Source organism: Brachyistius frenatus, unplaced genomic scaffold, assembly GCF_029030835.1.
Source record: "Brachyistius frenatus isolate BFR_SWC_R1_liver_20210118 unplaced genomic scaffold, ASM2903083v1 Contig_27, whole genome shotgun sequence".
NCBI lineage: Eukaryota > Metazoa > Chordata > Actinopteri > Embiotocidae > Brachyistius > Brachyistius frenatus.
This window is the reverse complement of record NW_027210626.1, coordinates 1,891,106-1,909,952: the sequence shown is the minus strand read 5'-3', so window position 1 is coordinate 1,909,952 and position 18,847 is coordinate 1,891,106. Positions and strand designations below refer to the sequence as shown.

The following is an 18,847-nucleotide window of genomic DNA, read 5'->3' as shown; positions in this document are numbered from 1 at the left end:
AGATGTGTGGACATATTGTGACTCCAGGAGGCGTTCACCCTTCTCCTAAAGTGCAAAAGTAGACAGCAGCTGGTGAAAGTAATAACCTTTTTGTCACGTTGTTTCCTATAACCCTACATTATCTTGGTTATTTTTCTGTCACTGCAAAGTCACTGCTTTCAAACTATTACAAATATCTCAGTGAGCACAATAATATTACTATCTGAACATTCTATTTGACTTTTATTTGTGTCGTTTACACCAAGACATCCCTGTGTGGGGAAAATGATTACCCTGGATATGGAGAGATATTGCCTTCAACAGTAATGTAGTCTGATAACTGAGGAAAAATGGAAATCTTTGCTTAGGGAGCAGCTTGGGGGGAGGGGGGAATCTATTGAGTTATAATTTTGTCATCAAAATCTTGTCCTCTTTGCCTGACCATGCTTGTGTTTTTATCACAGCCTTTAGACTTCAGTCTGGAAGAATACACGTATTCATATACAGCAAAAATAACAATTTAATTCACAATAAACCTGAAAATGAAAGCTATTCCAGATTGAAAGGCATCACTTTGACCACACTCTTGAATTTCGGTGACAGTTGAGTATGAAATCAACGCTTCCAAAATGAAACTACATATTATTGAAACCTAATCAGATTTTCCATGAGAAGCCACGTTTAATTTGTGCTGCGTTCTATTTCGCTCGTTACACCTATAAATCCTTCTGGCAGGATTCATCTCGGCTGTGTTCAGGGTGACAGGTGCAACAGAGCCGACGCACCAATTCAGGTTCGTTTTTTTTTTTGGCATCTCGTGTCGACCAATGGCATCGCCTCCCGAGTCGTGGCTCTCGGGGTCTCGGGTGATCGTCGGGCACCTGTGCCAATCACAGTGCCTGTAGGAGGAGTTCAGGGACTTGGAGGTGTGTCTGAAGAATGCGAGTCTGCAGCTGCATACTCTATCCAAGTCGGGGAGTAATGGCATGAGTGCTGCTTTATACAGTTTAGACAAGCTTTTCAGCGCGTGCGTTGGAAAATAATAATCGACTGTTTCTGCTTTCACGTCAGTCACAAATTAAATCTGAAGGTGCAGAGAGGCGACGTAAAGGACAGTCGGACACACTGTCAACTTGGTCAAAAGCAACTCAAGTCCCCTCCAAACTCGCACGCTGAAGAGGCGTCAAACGCAAACGATTCATCCTTTCTGGCTGTTTCAAGGAAGGATACGCTGCTGGACATGTGAATTTAAAGGAGATACTTGCTAAGCACAACAATGAAACCAACGACTGCCCTGTGTTGCTTCGGCTTTTTCCTGACTTGCCTCTTGTTTGGGTTCAGCTCTTCACAATCAGGTGAGTGAACGCCAACCGCCTGCTCCCCGGTGCGCAGCTCTGTGTTCCCGTGGAGCTGGTCAGTGCGCGCCGAGCGCAGCACAGATATTCACCGAGCCTACTTTCCCATCAACATTCTTCCTTGTTACGCGTTTAACAAAGCTTTTGGGGTTCGATAAATCCAACCTGCACATGTTGTTGAATTGTAATGTTGGAGAAACGCCTTAAAAACAACATCCTCCTCAAAATCGCATGACGTACTGAACAGTGTTGTGCTGAAACACAGGTGTTGGTTTGAGCAGATGGCAGGTTATAGCTGCGCATCTGATAAACCGAGTGAAGCCAAGCGAGTGACTTGCTCCGTCTTATTTTTGCACAGAGCGGCACTGTTGAATTTGGAGAGAAAGGGGAGCATTTGATGTCCATCACACGTGTCCTTTAGACAGAGTGGATCTAGACAAACACAGGAGTGACAGCCTCGCTTTACAACAGGCTACTGTGCACTGACAGTCTGTCAAATGCGTAACTGCTTCAAAAGTTGCTTCTGAACTCTGCTTTTTCTTCTCCTTCAGACTAATTTGTCATTAAAATAACAGTGATAGTCGTGATAATAAGATGAAACCCCTTGGTTATTCTTTTAATTAATTCGGTTTGTAGGGCAGCTATTTGTATTTAACAGCTTTACGCTCCGCAATCGTCGATCTGAAGACAGCCGTTTGTTCCAACTCCTTTAAGTTAGAAGTCCTGCAGGGACTCGTGTGGGAACAGTTTAACGTTGTCGTGTTTTAACGTTGTTGTTTGTTTGTTTTTAACGTTTTTCCTCTAACTCTCACCTGTGCAAACGGCGATAACAGTGGGGACATTCATCCATATGCATTCTGTAATTCGGGATAAAACCAAAGCGGATTACCGTGAAATTACATTATTTTTCATTTTATAGCGGATCCCCCTCAGGGATCCCGCGGACCACAGTTTGACTATCAGCGGTGCAGCGCTCGGGACTTTTCACACTGACAGTGGCAGTACTGTTTGTACAGTGCAGGGGCGCTCTTTACGCACAGGGAGGTATAAGTGCACTCAGCGGTGTGTGTGTGTGTGTGTGTGTGTGTGTGTGTGTGTGTGTGTGTGTGTGTGTGTGTGTGTGTGTGTGTGTGTGTGTGTGTGTGTGTGTGTGTGTGTGTGTGTGAGAAATAGAAGTGGAACAGACAAAAGCAACTCTACCTAATCGTTACCATGCATAATTACCTTTAGGAAAGACAACGACTAAAATTAGACTAAATAGAAATTTACATGCTCATATAGTGGACCGTAACTCACACACTCTCGTTCCTTGCCACCTCGTCTGTGCAATTATGTAGTATGTGCTTGATGAAAGAAAATAGGACCGTAATGCCCATACCTCACACATAAAAACATCGAGTTTATTTTATTGTTTAAACTAATTAATCTTTTATATATTTGAGAACATTATACTTGTATGTTGTGTCTAATCATTCAGTTTTTCCTGTGGCCTTTTTGTTGTTGTTGTTGTTTGTAGGTTTTCCCTCATTGCACTTCTCTGGTCTTGCTGTTTACAATCATAAAAGAAGTGACACTTTTGAATCTCTGTTCACATTTCCACTGTATGGCCTTAAATGTGATCCTGAATGCGCACAGATTTGCGCACAGGCCCACTACTGTAACCCACGTTTAATAAGACCCGCGTCCAGTGGAGCCTAAAAGGGAACACAGGGGTAATTGAATTAAAATGTTGGATGCGGTTTAGGAGAGGATTGGGAGGGATACGTCCTCTTGTTGTTTTACACGCATTTTACCGCCTTTGTTACAGTCAAACTATATATATATATATTTGTTTAACTCGTATAGTTCCAGAAAGGGAAATGATTCGAGTTCTGTGTTGTTGTACCTGTGTTTCACTTATTTTGAAAGGCTGCGTTTCGATTTTAATTCTTAACAGCTTCGTCAAGGGGGTATCTTACAGCGCATGTCTGAGCAAGCCCCCTATCAGGAAATTAAATAAAACACATTTATCCCATTAGAGCAAATCGGGAAAAAAAAGGAAAAAAAAAAGATTCTCTGTAGGGCTACCTCTCACGCACCGTTATCTCAGTAACTGAGCCGGAGACCGGAGAATCCAGCATTACGACGACATTGGTGATTCACTTTCAAACAGACTGGTCTATAGCAGCCACCGGTGCTGCTCCACATCTTGTTAATGTATGTGGAAGTTAAAGGAACACAAATGCGAGCCGTGGACAAACGCAGAAAGAGCGGATTACAGCCTACTGAGTGTCAGTGTGAGAGTTGACATAAACGCGGATTAAATTCTGCCCGTGAAAAAGCAGCGCTGTGTGCGCACTGTAGATGTGTATGTGTGTTGGTTTGTGCACTTGTGCGCGCGAACGAGTTTGCTGCGTGTGTTGGGATGGCTTTTGTGTGCATACTGTAGCCAGGGGCTTGCATTAGTTATGATGTACAACGTAAAGAAGGAGGAAAAGTACACGTATGACGTTCACACACTTAACAACTCATGAGGTTCTTCGATGCAGCCTTATGTCTCCTTAATGAATCATGAGGATACATTTATGTAAAATGTTGTTTTAACAATTTTTTTTGTCTCCAAAATGTCACCTTTTCAGTAATCTTTTCCAGACCGCTGTGGTTTTTTTTTATACTACAGAAAATGTTACATTTGATAACTTTCCCAATCTAAACTGGAGTTAATAGGTTTTTTGATGACAGCAGGGTGGATGTCCGCAATATGCTGATTGTGTCCCAGTGAGTCACTGCCTGCTTCGGTTCATTTGACTGCAACTATACACTGAAGCTGGAGGAACTGGGGAACCTACAGCTGCTGATTTGGAACCATATGGTCACATTCCAAAACTATGTGTTTATGAATATTCAGATGTTCTGTGCGAAGTAGTGCATTCACGTCATCTGTTGAATACAACTGTGTGTTTGTGAAGGAAGTGCCTTTTTCAGTTAGTGTAATCACTAGTTTAACTATGTCCTTAAATGACCTTGTTTTACAGCCTTCAGCAGGGTCTTCTTTCCGAATTCAAAGTCAGGCTCAAAAGGTCGAAAAAAATTAAATGATAATTGAAGTATAGTTTGGTGGATACACCCTCTCCTACACCCTTTATCTCATAGTGGCACACATGGTTTATTGGATGGAGATTGTCAGTGCTGTCCCAGTATGTAGCTGATATATTAGTTCATTGTGTATCAAAATGTTTACAAGGGGTTGAGTGAGGCACAGAGAGATAGACTCGACTGAGAGGGAGGCTGGACCTTGTGTTATTTATTTCCTTTCCCCCCCCCCCAGTTTTTGTCCTCTGATTGCCGAGACTGACAGTTCAAGTACACTTCTCTTTGCTGTAATTTCCCATTTTGTCTTCCCGTATGAAACATGTAGGGAGTTGAATGGTGTCACATTTAGTGGCTCACACCGCTCCGCTCTGCCACAAAGACCTTTCACAGTTATATCTGCTGTCGCCCGTTAAAAGAGCTTTGACCCTCCACTGCCACCAGGCTTTTTATGAGAAGAATGGTAGTCTTTGATTAGGTGGTGATCCACTTCCATTTGTTGGAGAAAGGAATGTGAACCTCTGTGCTTTTGTCTCCTTTGTCTCGGGCCGGGTGAGACATGAAGAGTAACACAAGGCCATCGATCCATTATAAATACATGTCTGTTAAGATAATATAAGTTGATCCCAAATTCTTCTGTGCTGCTTTTAAACTAAGATTATTCAGAAATGTATGCTGACAGATGAGATGTTATTAGTCTGAATGTGTGACGAACTTTTAGATGGAGGTCATCAGATTATTGTTTCCTTCTTTCTGGTCAGTTGTTGTCAATGTTTCTCTCTTTATAACAATGATAACAATTAAAAGACAGAGTATAGTTTAATTGGGTTTTACTCTCCTGGATCACCCTGAAGTCAGATAAAGACAATAAAAACAACTTACTTCTGTGTAGTTTAGAATGGATTCAGTGTGAGCAAAGTGGAAACCATTAATTTTCCTACAAATCTAAAAAAAAAAAAAAAACAGTTTATTTTTTAACCAGGCTTTAATAATACATGTGTAACACCCACAATGTTCCCCATCCCTAATGAAATGTAGTCCAACTGGGACTGAAAGTGTGAGTGCAGTATATTATTTAATTCTGAAGACACAACTGGTGACATTGTTTTCCAGTTTTGACTTGTTGATGGGCTCATAACCAGTCCGACTGTCTGCAGCAGCAGAAATGATTGGATCATATCCTCGGTGACCTTTACAAACCCCGCACACTCATTTATCACCTGCAGTTATAAACGCACCATACACATGCGTGTGTTTTGCCGTGTATCAGTGTCAGCTCGCCTATTAAACGTCCTTTTAGTGAAGGATGTCATAATTGCAAATGAGTTCATGTCTGTACATGCTTAATTTGATCAGCTGTTTATCACGTGTATTTAAAATGCAAATTCTATGTTTGAACCGTGGCTTTGAAGCAATTAGATTACTGGCGATTTGATAAGGTGTGTTGAAAATGGAAGGCTGGTTATCACTCAGTCCCTCTGTTCCTCTCCTTTTATGGTTTCTCTTTTTGCTCTCGGTAAATTGAGCGAGCTTTGAGTTTTTGTGTGTGTGAGAGAGAATGAAAGGAAAGGGACCAAGAGAGAGACGCAAATAGAAATACTGATAGCCTTTGTGCAACACGGCCTTGGGAGCTTAATACACAGAAACCAAAGTCCTTCATTAACAAGGTAGTGCAACAAACACTTGTGTACACAAACACCAGCCAGGTCCTGCCTGATATCTTTGACAATACAGCTAGTTTAGACAGACTGGGGACCGAGTTTCAATAGCGGGGAAATCAATCAGCTATGATTTAATTAGGTTGGAAAATGTGCATTTAGGGCCACCAAGAAGAGCTTGCAGTAGAAATAAAAACAGAGGAATTCACAGTAGCTTCGCAACCATTCAATATTTTTGAGTGTGTTACCATGTGATCGACACAAACAACACTCCAAGACGAGATGACATGATGCAGTGTCACAGAACAGACATGTCTCAGTCAAAAAACTCTGCTCTGTTTCACCATTGCGGCAGGGTTCAATCTGGGTGAATACTTTATTTGGACAAAACAGAATATTAGTTAAAAATAGCAGACATAAAAAAATTGGTTAACCACTGTGAGCCCTCGTCCAAGGCCTCCATTTTTTTTTCACTTAAATTACTCAAAAGAGTTTTTGGACAAGCTACACGTGTGGTCCTGCTTCTCTCCCCACATATTTTTTTTTCTATATTTTTGTAAGTTATCCATTTCAGAATTGTTACATCCTTTTTTTTAAAACATTTAATATTATGAACAGACAAAGTTTTGTTGTGATATATTTGCATAATATTCTTTTCAACATTGTACATTATTTCTATTGCTTGGATCCAGATAGGTTTGCAGTCCAAACTGGTGCCAGTGTGCATCACACATTGGTACACACACTCCAAGACTCACTCCCACACACTTAGACACATACCCACACGCTCATACTGCCTTCACCCTGGGCCATCACTCTGAAGTATGATCGCAAATGTGCGAGATCCAAGCCCTTGGAAGCCTCAATCCTGCGCCCGCTGAACAATGTAGATGTCTGAACGCACCATGTATGTCTGTCATTTTGTGGGACTTTTGATCCCCTTTGTTGTTGCTGCTACTTCTCTAACAATAAGCCAGTCTGTCCTCCGCATCCTCCTGGAGGACTGCAGGAGGCTGTCAGGCACCAACCCTTTTGACAACCACATTTTGAGGGGTTTCGAAATGTGGTGACAAAAGAGTGTAGGAAACGTGCATATATTGTGTGTTTGTGTGTTTGTGTGTGTGGTGACTGTGTCTGTCAGTGTGCGTGTGGATGCATTTTTGGAGGGATAGAGGGTGACTGACAGACTAACCAATCTCCAGAGACTCTCTCTTTGCTCCAGTGTCTGCTTGTTCGTCTTCCTCCGCCCACCCTCTGCCTTCATCTGTGGCTTTGTAAGCCTCCACCATAATGTGGGAGCATTAAAATGACAATGGAAATTATGGCTAATCTTTGTTAAGACACAGTCATTACCGCCACGTTTCAGAATGAGAGTCCGATGATAAGAGTTGGCCTGCCCTGTTTTTGTCTCCCTCTGAAGAGACAGCCTGACATATTAGAGTGATGTGTTTTATTCTCACTTTTTTGTGCTATTTTTCTGTTCCCTCTCCCAGTTAATAATGGTGGCAAACATATGAAAGGATGATAATAGGCTGACAACTTGGGCATGAAAGACTAGCTACACCTTCAAACAAGCTTTTCATGCAGTTCTGCATGTGGGTGGGTGTTAAAGGGGTGATTTCTCCCCACTCTCTCCTTCACTGTCTCTTTCCTCTTTTAGTAATCCCCTTCTAAAATATTCATAGCTAATCTGCATGTACAATGTAATTACAGACGGCTTTGAGTGATATCGGATATGGCCGGCGGAACACACGCTTCACGCAAAATCTTGATTTGGTGATCTCTGTGCCTGAATAAATATGAAATAGACTTAGGATGCGTTATGTGGGTAAAGACTTTTTAAAATGCAGAAGGTGAGAACAAACAAAATGTCTTCAGTCTATACACTTGTAGAAAGAGTTTTTAAGCTTTTTCATAGCAAACCTAATAATACAATATATATGTTTAATTTTAATATTTAGTCATATTGAGAGAGTTAGCGTTTGCTCTACCGTCCTGTCTGTCTGTTTGGCCCCCACATCTCAAACCCTGTTCCCATCTTTTGGGTGCTTCTGGCCTCCGTTTAGGGCTAATGGAGCGGTATGCCCTGTGTGCTATTCTTGCAGGTCAATTTTTCACTTGTGCTTTGGGGGGCGCGGATGTGGGGGCGGGGTGTCCTTTTAAATGAAGCACTTGGCGTTTGTGACCTGTAATAAATGAGTTTGCAGTCAGTCATGGCAGCTGTAAGGAGACATCTGGGAGCGAGAGAGGGAACGAAAGGGAGATATTCGGAGTGGGAAACAGTTTATCTATGCACGGATGAAAAATGGCTGCACCAAACACGCTCTCACTTATACAAAAAATAATCAGAGTAATCCTGTGAAACTTTTCGCACTTTACCGCACACACGTCACTGAAAAAAAAAAATGCAGTTACTAAAGTAATTACTCCACTGATAATCTTAAAACCATCAGGATTAATATTATATCACAATTATGTCACCACTGATTATTTTAGAAAATGTAAACTTCTTTACAACACACAATATAAACTATCACTGAGGAGCGTGAACACCAAGTGAGTGTCTGTCCGGATGTTTGCCAAATAATTATTATTCATTATTGATGTAGAAGAATACAAAAAAAGACTGCAGTAAAGACTGTACCACAAAGTCAAACAGCCATGAGACAAAGAAAACCAAGTGGGAAGCATTTATAAAGTCAAAACAATGTTCAGTTTTGATTTCCTTATTGTCTCCAGGGATGCATCTTTTTCAGTCTTTATTCTCATACTTTTAATTACCAACATTTAAAACTGGAATTATTCTAATAATTATGTATAATAGTCATCTTTTTGTATGTTTGTACTTTTTGAATATCTATCCAGACAGTGGAAAACACTACAAGATCAGCTGAGTTCACAAAACAGTTTTGGGTGTTTTGTGCTGAACTATCAATTTTTTTTTTTTTTTTTTTTTTTCCAAAAATAGTGAATGAACCAGAAAATACAGAAATTCTATTGCTGGGTGGAGTAATCACTGAGCTGTTAGTATTGATCGGGAGCTCTTTCAAAGCCCACATTATGGCCATTTATGCCAACTAATGCAAGCCAAATATGCATTCATTTATAGTCAGTGAATGAACCCTTTTGTTTTTCAGCTTTTTATCAAGATCTACCTGCAGAACAAAGTCATGACAGATAAGAGCATTTTCATAAAAAGTAACATTGTACATTTCACTTTTATGTAAAAACCTTCGCTTTCAAAATAAGTCTTTAGAAGAAGTGTTTGGTACCCTTTCTAGCCTGCGTTAGTGTGGCTGTCACTCGTGTGAAGCAGCAGTCACCTTGCAGCAGAGCAGAAATAGCGCAGCTCTTTTTCCCTGGATGTGAAGGTACATAAAGCACAAGATGAGAGGAGCAGGAAAGGCAATTGACCTTGGCTGCTTTTGGCGGCTGGCTATATAGCCATCCGGATGGATGCTGTGGTTCTGCAACCTGGTGGGGTGGGAGGGAAATGAAGGGACAATGCTGAGTGTGACAGTTATTATTCATGGTGTAGAAAAGCGGAGTTTTATTTTAATTTGCACAAAATTGGGCAATTTAAACCATAATGAAAATGAACTATCCTGGAAATTCCTCTCTGCGGTAATGTCACTCCCAAAATTGATTGCTGAAGAATGTCTTTCATAATTTGGATAATTTTTTGATTGCAACTTCAGAGGTAGAGCAACAGTCCTTACATTGTGTATGCGTGCACGTGTTTGTGTGATAAAAAAAAAAAAAGCATGTGTGGCATGATATGGGTGGGTGGTATACACATTGCTATAAAATGGGAGAAGAGCTGACTAAGTGTGAGGCAGGTCCAAAGTCAACCCTGCCATTTTGAACCTGCTGTGCTAGACTGTTTACCTGAGACAGAGGTGCTTTATCTCAGCCAGTCACCAGAGCACATGTAAACACACAGGGGGGGACACACTGCATATCACGCTGTTTACAGCCCCCCTGCCTTTGTTCCAAAACCTCTCTCCCACAGAGAGACATTATCCCCCGATGGCAAGGTGAATGGGGTGCTGATGTAAGATTATTTGTAGCAGGCAGAGAAAGATGAAAAAAAAAAAAAGACGACGACGTGGGGGGGAATGAAAGAGAAAAATTCTCCTAATTTTAGCCAGAGAAGGGCAGCCAGGCAGCCGGGAGGAGAGGTGTTTTTCGGTCGGTGGGGGATGGGAATGGGTGAGTGTCTCGGGAGTCTTGGTTAAAGTAGTCGCTATCACAGGAGCTGGACGGACAATTAATCAAAAGTGGCCCGGGGGGGAAGTTGGGGCTCTGACAGGGACACTTCATTCTGCAGGACACACACACACACACACACACACACACCTGCTGAAAGACCCATAGCTTCCTCACCTCCGTCTTTTAGCTTCTGCTTTGTCGCTATATTATTTCTTCCTCCTTGTCCTCCTTTCTATGCTCATCTCCCTTCTTACACTTCTCTTTTTCATCTTTCCTTTTCTCATGACAGCCCCCCCACCCCCCCCTCCTCCACCCCCACCCCCTTCTGCTCGCCTTGACTTTCCTCTCATGACTTTCTTTTGCTCTCCTCAAACATGCGTTTAGGTCCGTGGGTGCCTTTCGGGACCTGACAGTTGACTCCAAACTCTTTAAGAGTTAGAGTTTCTTGAGGCTGTTGAGGGAGAGTGGAAAAATACGGTGAGAGAGGGTGGACTGGTGGCTATACTTTACCTTAAACATCCCTCCCTCCTTTCCGGCGCTGTCATCCCTCCGTTTCTGCCTTTCCACCCCTCTCTCTCCCCACGGCTGGTGCTGAGTGATTGATGGATTCAGGTTTGACATGGCCCGGTTCACCCGAGGGCGTCAGCAAGGACACTGGTGAGACGTAGCCAGATGCTGGGAGAGAGACAGACAGGGAGAGGAAAAGACAAACAAAAAAAAGAAAAAGAATATAGGGTGTACTTGACACCGTTGACCATCATGCTTTGCCTTTGTTGCAGGGGAGAGTGAGCTTTTTCTCAAACAGTGCACCTGTTCTCCATCTTTTCCCCACCGTGGCCCGAATGCAGTTAGTTAATATAATAGTAACTTAATGTGCACAAAAGGCAATGATATTATTATCATTGAATGTATATAATGACTTTTTTTTTTTTGGGGGGGGGGGGATTTTAGAATTTTCTTGTCGTTTTCCTGAATGACCTGATCCCCGCTCTTAAAAATCTTTGTATGATCGTCAACTTCTTTTCTTTGAAACAGTCTTATATGTTGTTGTTATGTTTATTGATACAGACATAGACCACGTCTGATCATAAATGGGCCTACGGTAAGTCCAGGGTACGTGTGTCTCCACGTTGAATCGAGTGCAGGCCGTGCGGTGCTTTCTCCTCCAGGGGAGTCCTGTCGTGGTCCTCCCAGTAAGCAAACACCCACTTGACATGGAGCCGGCAAAGGGCTAACAAGGCCCACAGTGTCTCCCTGGTCCAAGTGCTTTGTCCTGGAGGAGCATCCCACCGTGGCTCCCAGCTCCGGGCCCCACGTGATATGCCTGGAGATGAGGGAAGCACTTGTCTCGTGAACATTGTCTGCACAGACCAGGGAAAAAAATGATCCCAATATGGTTTCAAATGTTTACATTGATAGGCTTGATTTAAACAAAAATGAAAGAAAAAACAAAAAATGGAAGAAACAACTTCTAGATTGTCCCCCCCCCCCAAAAAAAAATAAATCAAAATGCATTTTCTTTTTGCATTATGACTATAGATAAGCAGCTGATCTTGGGGTACCACAGGGGTCAAACTCTCACACAACAATGTGTTTTTTTTTTGTGAAATTTTACCAAAATCAATAATCCAATTTAAGTTACTTTAGGAAACTCCCAAAATAAAGGGTGTCACACCAAACTTCATCAACTTGACTTTTGGTCTAAGTCTAATTTACAAAACATTTTACCACTAAAAGTCTGAGGGAAGTTAGAAACAGTACAGAGGCCTTCTCACAAATAATTTACCTCTGCTGCATATTGAACAATAGTTGAAATAATGAACTTTTAAAAGCAATAAACGAACATTCAATTGGCAAATGCACCTACGTGCACAGTAGACAAGTACAATTCCAGCTTCAGGTGCAAGCTTTAGCCACGGTGCTCATCAGCTAGCAGACGATCAATAAAGCTCACCCACTTCACAGCGATTGACTGCATAGGCTAAATCTTATGCTGGTGTTTTAGTACATCTACATGAAAAGAGTCTGTTTATTTTTTTTGAAAGAATAAACTGAATATTAATTACTCACACAGCTGCGCAGTATAATGAACTTTACAGACATTTGAAATAACTATACCGATAGTTTATAAAATCTGTTTAAGCAAGCGCATGTTTGCTTTTTGCCAGCACCATTTTCCAAATGTTCCATTTGTGACTTCCACATTAAAACGTGAAGCACACTTTAAAGTGTCACTGTTTGTGTTTACCAAAAAGAACACCACAGGATTTATTGTGACGTAAAACTACAGCTTACCGTGGATCAGTGAGCAAAATGGTGAGAGGAAGATATCCTACTAACTTTAGCTGGCTCCGTCCACGAGTTTCTTATGGCACAACACAGTAAAGTACAAACCTCCTCGGGGGATGAAATCTTGCATCTTCACCATACCTGTCTGCCTCAAACCTCCCCAGTAAATACATAGTTTCATCCTTGCAGTATCTCCCAATCTCTGTCTGCATGGGGATGAGTACCGGTATATTGTGTATGTGTCACCCAGCTGTCTGGGAGCTGTGTCTGGCTATCTGAGCAGTAAACACTACAACAACAGGTATCGTCTGCTCTCCCTCTCACTGCCGCCTACCACACTTCAGACTTTCGCTCTCTGTCTGGCTTGGCAGCAATGCGAAGTCAATAGGATGAATAAAACATACCTGAATCAGACCCCTCTACCCTGGGAAATGTCAAGCTGTCAGTATAGCTTAATGGGAAAACATAGGGCCGGTCCCAAGGGTCAGACAGTTTATTGCGAAGCATCTACAAAAATGTGGCCATGCCAGTTGTTTTCTTTGTATATTACAAATAAACAAACTCTGACTTACCTTACTCAAACTTACCATAATGGAATAATCCAACATGCTTCAGGAAAATACACTATTTACTGAAGATTGTAGAAATGTAGTTTTCGCCAGGGCTTTGTAGTGTGGAAGCTCGTGTGACCTCATTGTACTGTTAACTGTTTTGGGTAAAAAAAACATAATCTAAACTGCTTATGGTAAATGCATTTAATTCAGCTGGTTTGTCACTGAAAAACTTCCAATTAACATGAAGCTACACATATTACACAACAGTCCTCTCAGCCTGTGGTGACAGTGGTAGCTTACCCCTACAGCTAATTATCTTTAAATTAGGGCTGAGGTCTAGGTTTAATTAGACCTAGCCATGAGGAGAGTTGAAGCTCAACACTAACTCCAGCAACTTCAGCTGCCAAACCTCATCAGCCTAATGGAGTCTCAAACAACGAGGGCCCTCGTGGGCCTGACAGGCTCGCCCAACTTTCTGCCCTATGCCAACCACTATCCATATATACACACAAAAACACGTGTAGCACACTACTATTCAAACCGGGGCCAGATGTTTAAGAAAAAGTTAGTGCAGCAGGTTATGCATAAATGTGTGTAGCAGAGAAGTTCGAGTTTTTAATCAAGTTTCTTGTATAACTATTTAAGTGTAATAACCAGCTATCATTCCAATCTGTTTCAGTGGACGATAAACTCTATGAAGCCTGCTGTTGTAAAACAGATTTTTAAATTCTTCAAACTCCTAAAAGGTCGATGGTTATGCTCGAGCCTCGCTTTATGCAGCATGTATCTTCTTATTCAGCAAATTTGTAATGTGTACTGGTCTGCTGGTTCTTGGTAGCAGTCTGGTGAGGTGGGCGGTCCGCCCTCAGAAAAAAAAAAAAAAAAAAAAATCCTCTTAGATGAAAACAGGAGGCTGTCGCCAACCAGAGCACAGATCTCAGTCTTCCATGCCAGTGCCCGTTTCTTAACTTAATTCCCCTGCCATCTCCTTCTGCTGTGGAAACATAACTCTGCTGTAAAGGGAAGTCCAGGGTGAGGAATGTGTGTGTAGGTTGCCTTATAGACTGTAAGTGCTGTAGACAGTGTTTTCTATTGTTTGTAGTCAAATGCACTCGAAAGTTTAGGGACATCATTCACCAAGAACATGCAACGTGCAGGCTTTTTGTTCGGGAATTCTTGTACTAGAACACTTTACTTTACCCGTTTCAAACGCTCTCCCCCTCCAAACGGCATGAGTCTGCTTTCTCATTAGTTACACGCCACGCCACAGACCACCACAAGAAAACTCTCAACCTTTTGGAAAACACTGTCCTTTATGTCTGTACACATACGAAACATAGATTACAACTATGCAATACACAAATTTCATACAGGTAATGTGTGTTTTGGCGCCAAACCTCATAATGATTGCCAGGAGGAGAAGGTCCATAGGATTAATGTAAAATTCTTTTCCCCTCCTCTTCCCACCCACCATCTTCCCCAACATTTCCCTAAATGACTAACTGTAATTGGAACAAGCACAACATGCTTGTTAGGTCCATGTGAACATGCCATTATTAGGAGTGAGAGGGAGAGCTCTAACAGAGCCCAGCTGCTTTTCATAACCGGATAGAAAACAAACAAATGTACATGAAAGGACCAAAATCGCAGCAGTGATAATCAGAAAGGTTTAAAAGAGACCGTAGGGATCTCATGAAAACTGAAAAGAGAGGATTCTAAAAAAAACAACATTTCCTTCAGCTTTCATACATTTTTGAGCAGCACGGATTTTCAGAGTGATAATTACTAAATTGGTTTTGAATACATTTAAAATAACTACTTATGTCTCCAAACAAAGCATTTTACAGGCATGTTCTTAAAACTGATCTCCACACTGAAAAGCTGAAATTATAGTGCACAGGTTGGATGAGTGTGAAGATCCAAGGAACTCAATTTAAAAGTTCCATAATCACATGACAACTAACACCTCACAATTATGTATTAGCATTTTTTAAAAGATACATTTTCAGTTGTTGACAATTTTGGCTGAGAGTGAATTTCAGGGAAAAGTAGAGCTGTATTGTTTGTTTGATTAATTTATTTAGAATTTTCTCCATTTGTTTGTGGTCAAATGTTTGGTTTGTTCTTGGTAAGATTACATTATGCTGACAGGTTATGTAATAACAACTACACAGAAGAAGCTCCAGTCACTCTTCCTGTTCTTTTAAGTTTTTATTCACTTCCTCTGTTATACTGCACGTCGTGATGGTTCCACCTTCACCATTCTTACTGCTATATTGTCAAAATTTGACAATGTGGTAATCACTATAATCACAAACTAATCACAAGCCAGTGGTTATTAGGTGGAAGAGTTTTTTTTTTTTTAGATGTTAGTTTGAAGCTTCTCACACCTTGACAGAAAAAGGGTGCACAGAAAAGGAATGAGAGGAAAATAGATATTTGGGATGGGTAGTTGCAGCAAAAAAATAAGATTTAATATTGGCTTGGAAATTGTTGAATGTTATTTGAAGACACCCACAGTCAGCACATGCCATCAAACTTCAAAAACCCTCATCTTGGACAGAGCTGACAAGAAGAACGTCTTTAGATTCACCTTTTGAGATGAGTGTTGCTGTGTGCTCTGCACACCGAACATCCAACTTACTTCTGATAACAAAGCTCGCCATTGATTGCTGATCTAAGGATCTCTGTGCAGAGTTGTATTAGACTTCTGATTTGCTGGCTTCTACCTCATTTTCATTTCTTTTTTTAAAGGAGTTCCACCAATAACGTTTTGACAGCTGTAGTAGTCTTTGTATTTTTCTGCTGTTTGTATCCAAACACCAATCCACCATGATGTCACTTATGTTTGTGAACTGCTGTTTTAAAACCTTGAATTTGGCATTTCCTTTGTTGTTTGATTGCGGTTGACAAACAGTTTTTAGGTGCAATAACGTCGCCTTCTGGTAGTAGTAACTGAATACTACGAGGCACTCGTACAAACCAGCAAATTAGGACACTACAACAGTCGTATCAACAATTCCTTTAAAAAAACAAAAATAGTTTTAATTCATCTTAAAACATCATGACAAATTTCTATGAATTTGAATATGAATTCAAACTATTGAATTTGATATGAAGACTTCCGTTTTCCAAAATGAATCAATGAGTCTGCCAAATCATTTTGAACAAACTTCTAATCATGTTTACAATTTGAGACATGGCTCAGTGTGCGTCACTGTAATACTGTTCTTGTCCCGTGTGTTAACCTGTCCTTCGTACTACAGACACACTGAGAGCCAATGGATAAATAAAGACTGATCAAAAATTGGCTTTAGGTGTGTTTGTTCTGTGGGGCATGTTGGCCGCCTCCCGGCACTGACAGCCAGTCTGTCTCGGAGGATTGAGTGACGGAGAGGAGCAATGAAGCTGGCAGGACGCTAATGGTTGTGATGCTAATGAGCTCAGAGCCAATAAACAAGCGCTCGCTTCCCCTCCCCTCACCTCTGATCTCCTCTCTTGTTTGTTTAACAACCTCGCAGGTGTGATGAGGTGAACCCAGCCATGTCGCCAGAAACAACAAAAAATAGGCTGTAATAGCGATGGATGAAAGCTTATTGAAACATAATTTCAGCCAAATGCTATTTTTATACTGGCAGAAATTTCACTATCACTCAAGTATTGTTTTACCCGTCGATATATTTTAAGCACATCCAGCGAGACAAACGTTTTGTGCTTATTATCAGTGGGTTTTTTTTTTTAAATTTTAAAATGTGCAACTTCAAGAGCATTTTAAATTAGAAAAAAATATTTATATATAGAATTTTTTTTTTTTTTTTTTTTTTTTTTTTTTTTAAATGTATTTTACCAGCACTCAAACAAGCCGAGGTTAACACAAATCTACTGCTCAAGATAATTTCAAAAACAAAATTGTGCTGTTTCCACGAGTATGACATTTTGGTGCACTTCATAATAACACAAAACCGACACAAAAATAACCATCTTACCGTCACCGCTTTATGCTTATAGATGCTTTTCTGTGCTTTTTATCCTCTTTCTCTTTAACAACCTGTGATGTCTCACACTTTTGTCCCTTCGTTCCCACCCTGGAGAAATGTCACATGGGCGGGCATCGTCCGTCAAACTGGCATCTCTGACAGAGTGCTCGGCTAAAAGGCCATGCTCCGATTGGCATTGGATCCCCTGGCTGTGCTGTGTCAGGCTCCTGCCTTCTCTCTTCTCTCCTCTCCATGTTATTAGCATCTCAAATCTGAAAAGATATAGACTCCCCCCAACACTCCCAACCACTTTTGTTCGTCTTTCCTTCCTTGGAGCCGTTCCACTTGATTGTGTGTACATAAAAACTGTATACATACTGTGTGTGTGTGTGTGTGTGTGTGTGTGTGTGTGTGTGTGTGTGTGTGTGTGTGTGTGTGTGTGTGTGTGTGTGTGTGTGTGTGTGTGTGTAAAACAAATTGATGCTTGTTATTTCAAAGAAAAGAAATCTTTAGTGTAACGAACAATCAATGTGCTGATGAAGTGTGGGCAGAATCCTCTAGGCGGGCTGACAACGCTATTAATTGCCCATCTTGCTTTAGCTTCTCACAATTCATTTGGACAGGAATGAGAAGTGACCTCAGGCGGTTTATAGAAGGTGGAGGGAGGCCTCAGTCCATCTCCTCTGTTTTTTTTCTTTTTTTTTCTTCCAGTGATTAATATTGATTACTCACAGAAACTAATAAAGCCAAGTCCCTTTGTGACTCTGAATGCAGGTTCAGGCCACTTGTCTTCTTTAGGATTCACTCCCTTTAATTAAATGAACCACTTCATTTGACCGGCACTAAATGTAGTTAAAATGCCATCCCAGTTTCCTCAATTAAAAGAGCTGTAAGCAAAATCGACATTTTGTTGAATTCTGTTTTTGCAGCTTACCTCTTGTTTCTCTCCACGTCACCCCAACGTCACCACATGAATGCTGCCACAAATAATCATAATAAATAAAAATATAATGTAAATGAATAAACTACAGATAATATTAGCTATTGATATGCTATCATTACACAGCAAACCCAGCTAAAGTCCGCCACAAATAATGAGTGTCAAGGCAAATATAAACCAACATTAGCTACCAGGGTTAAAAACCACCAAAAACCAAAAACTTAGCATTATTTTACATATAACTCACTCCATTTCTGAGATCGCTGCAATTGGTAACTTTCCCTCCTTCACCATTGTCACTAGTAAAGACTAAAATGATGCTGCCTTTAGAGGACGACCAACTTCACAGCAGAGGGACAAGGAGACTTATGTTACTGACCAAACCCTCTATATCACTGATGTCAGAGTGTACAGCAGTTTAGCACTTATTTTAATAAAACAAATTGCTTACAGCCACTTCAAGGGCTTTTTTTTTTTTTTTTTTTTTTTAAATGAATTTTGTCACATGGAAAAGCTGTGTTTCTGAATTATGAATCAGTTTCAGCCCTGCTCACATGTCAGGTAAATAAACTGACTGTGGATGTTGAAAACTGCTTTGGACGATATCCAGCTGCCCACTTTTTGAGTGTATGGCCTCTTGACAGTGAGATGGAGATGTGCTGGTTGTTTTGGGGGCAGGCTGCAGCAGTGGCATGCCTCCTCATTGTGCTCCGTTTTGTCTCTCCCCTCATACATATGGAGCAGGGACGACGCTGCTGGCCAGAACTGGCACAGGCTTCTCATGTGTACTGTATTCATTTTACTGTATGCGCGT

The 18,847-nt window shown here is 41.1% G+C and overlaps 1 protein-coding gene across 1 annotated transcript in view; it reads left to right on the top strand.

The window, feature by feature from the left end:
- The first annotated feature begins 978 nt into the window (after positions 1–978).
- The window catches only part of LOC138620899 (receptor tyrosine-protein kinase erbB-4-like), a 299,444-nt gene continuing 281,575 nt past the window's right edge, over positions 979–18,847 (top strand). The window contains exon 1 of the mRNA XM_069698538.1: positions 979–1,334. Within this exon, the coding sequence (XP_069554639.1) occupies positions 1,256–1,334 (79 nt within the window). The 5' untranslated portion in view covers positions 979–1,255. The remainder of the gene's footprint in view (positions 1,335–18,847) is intronic.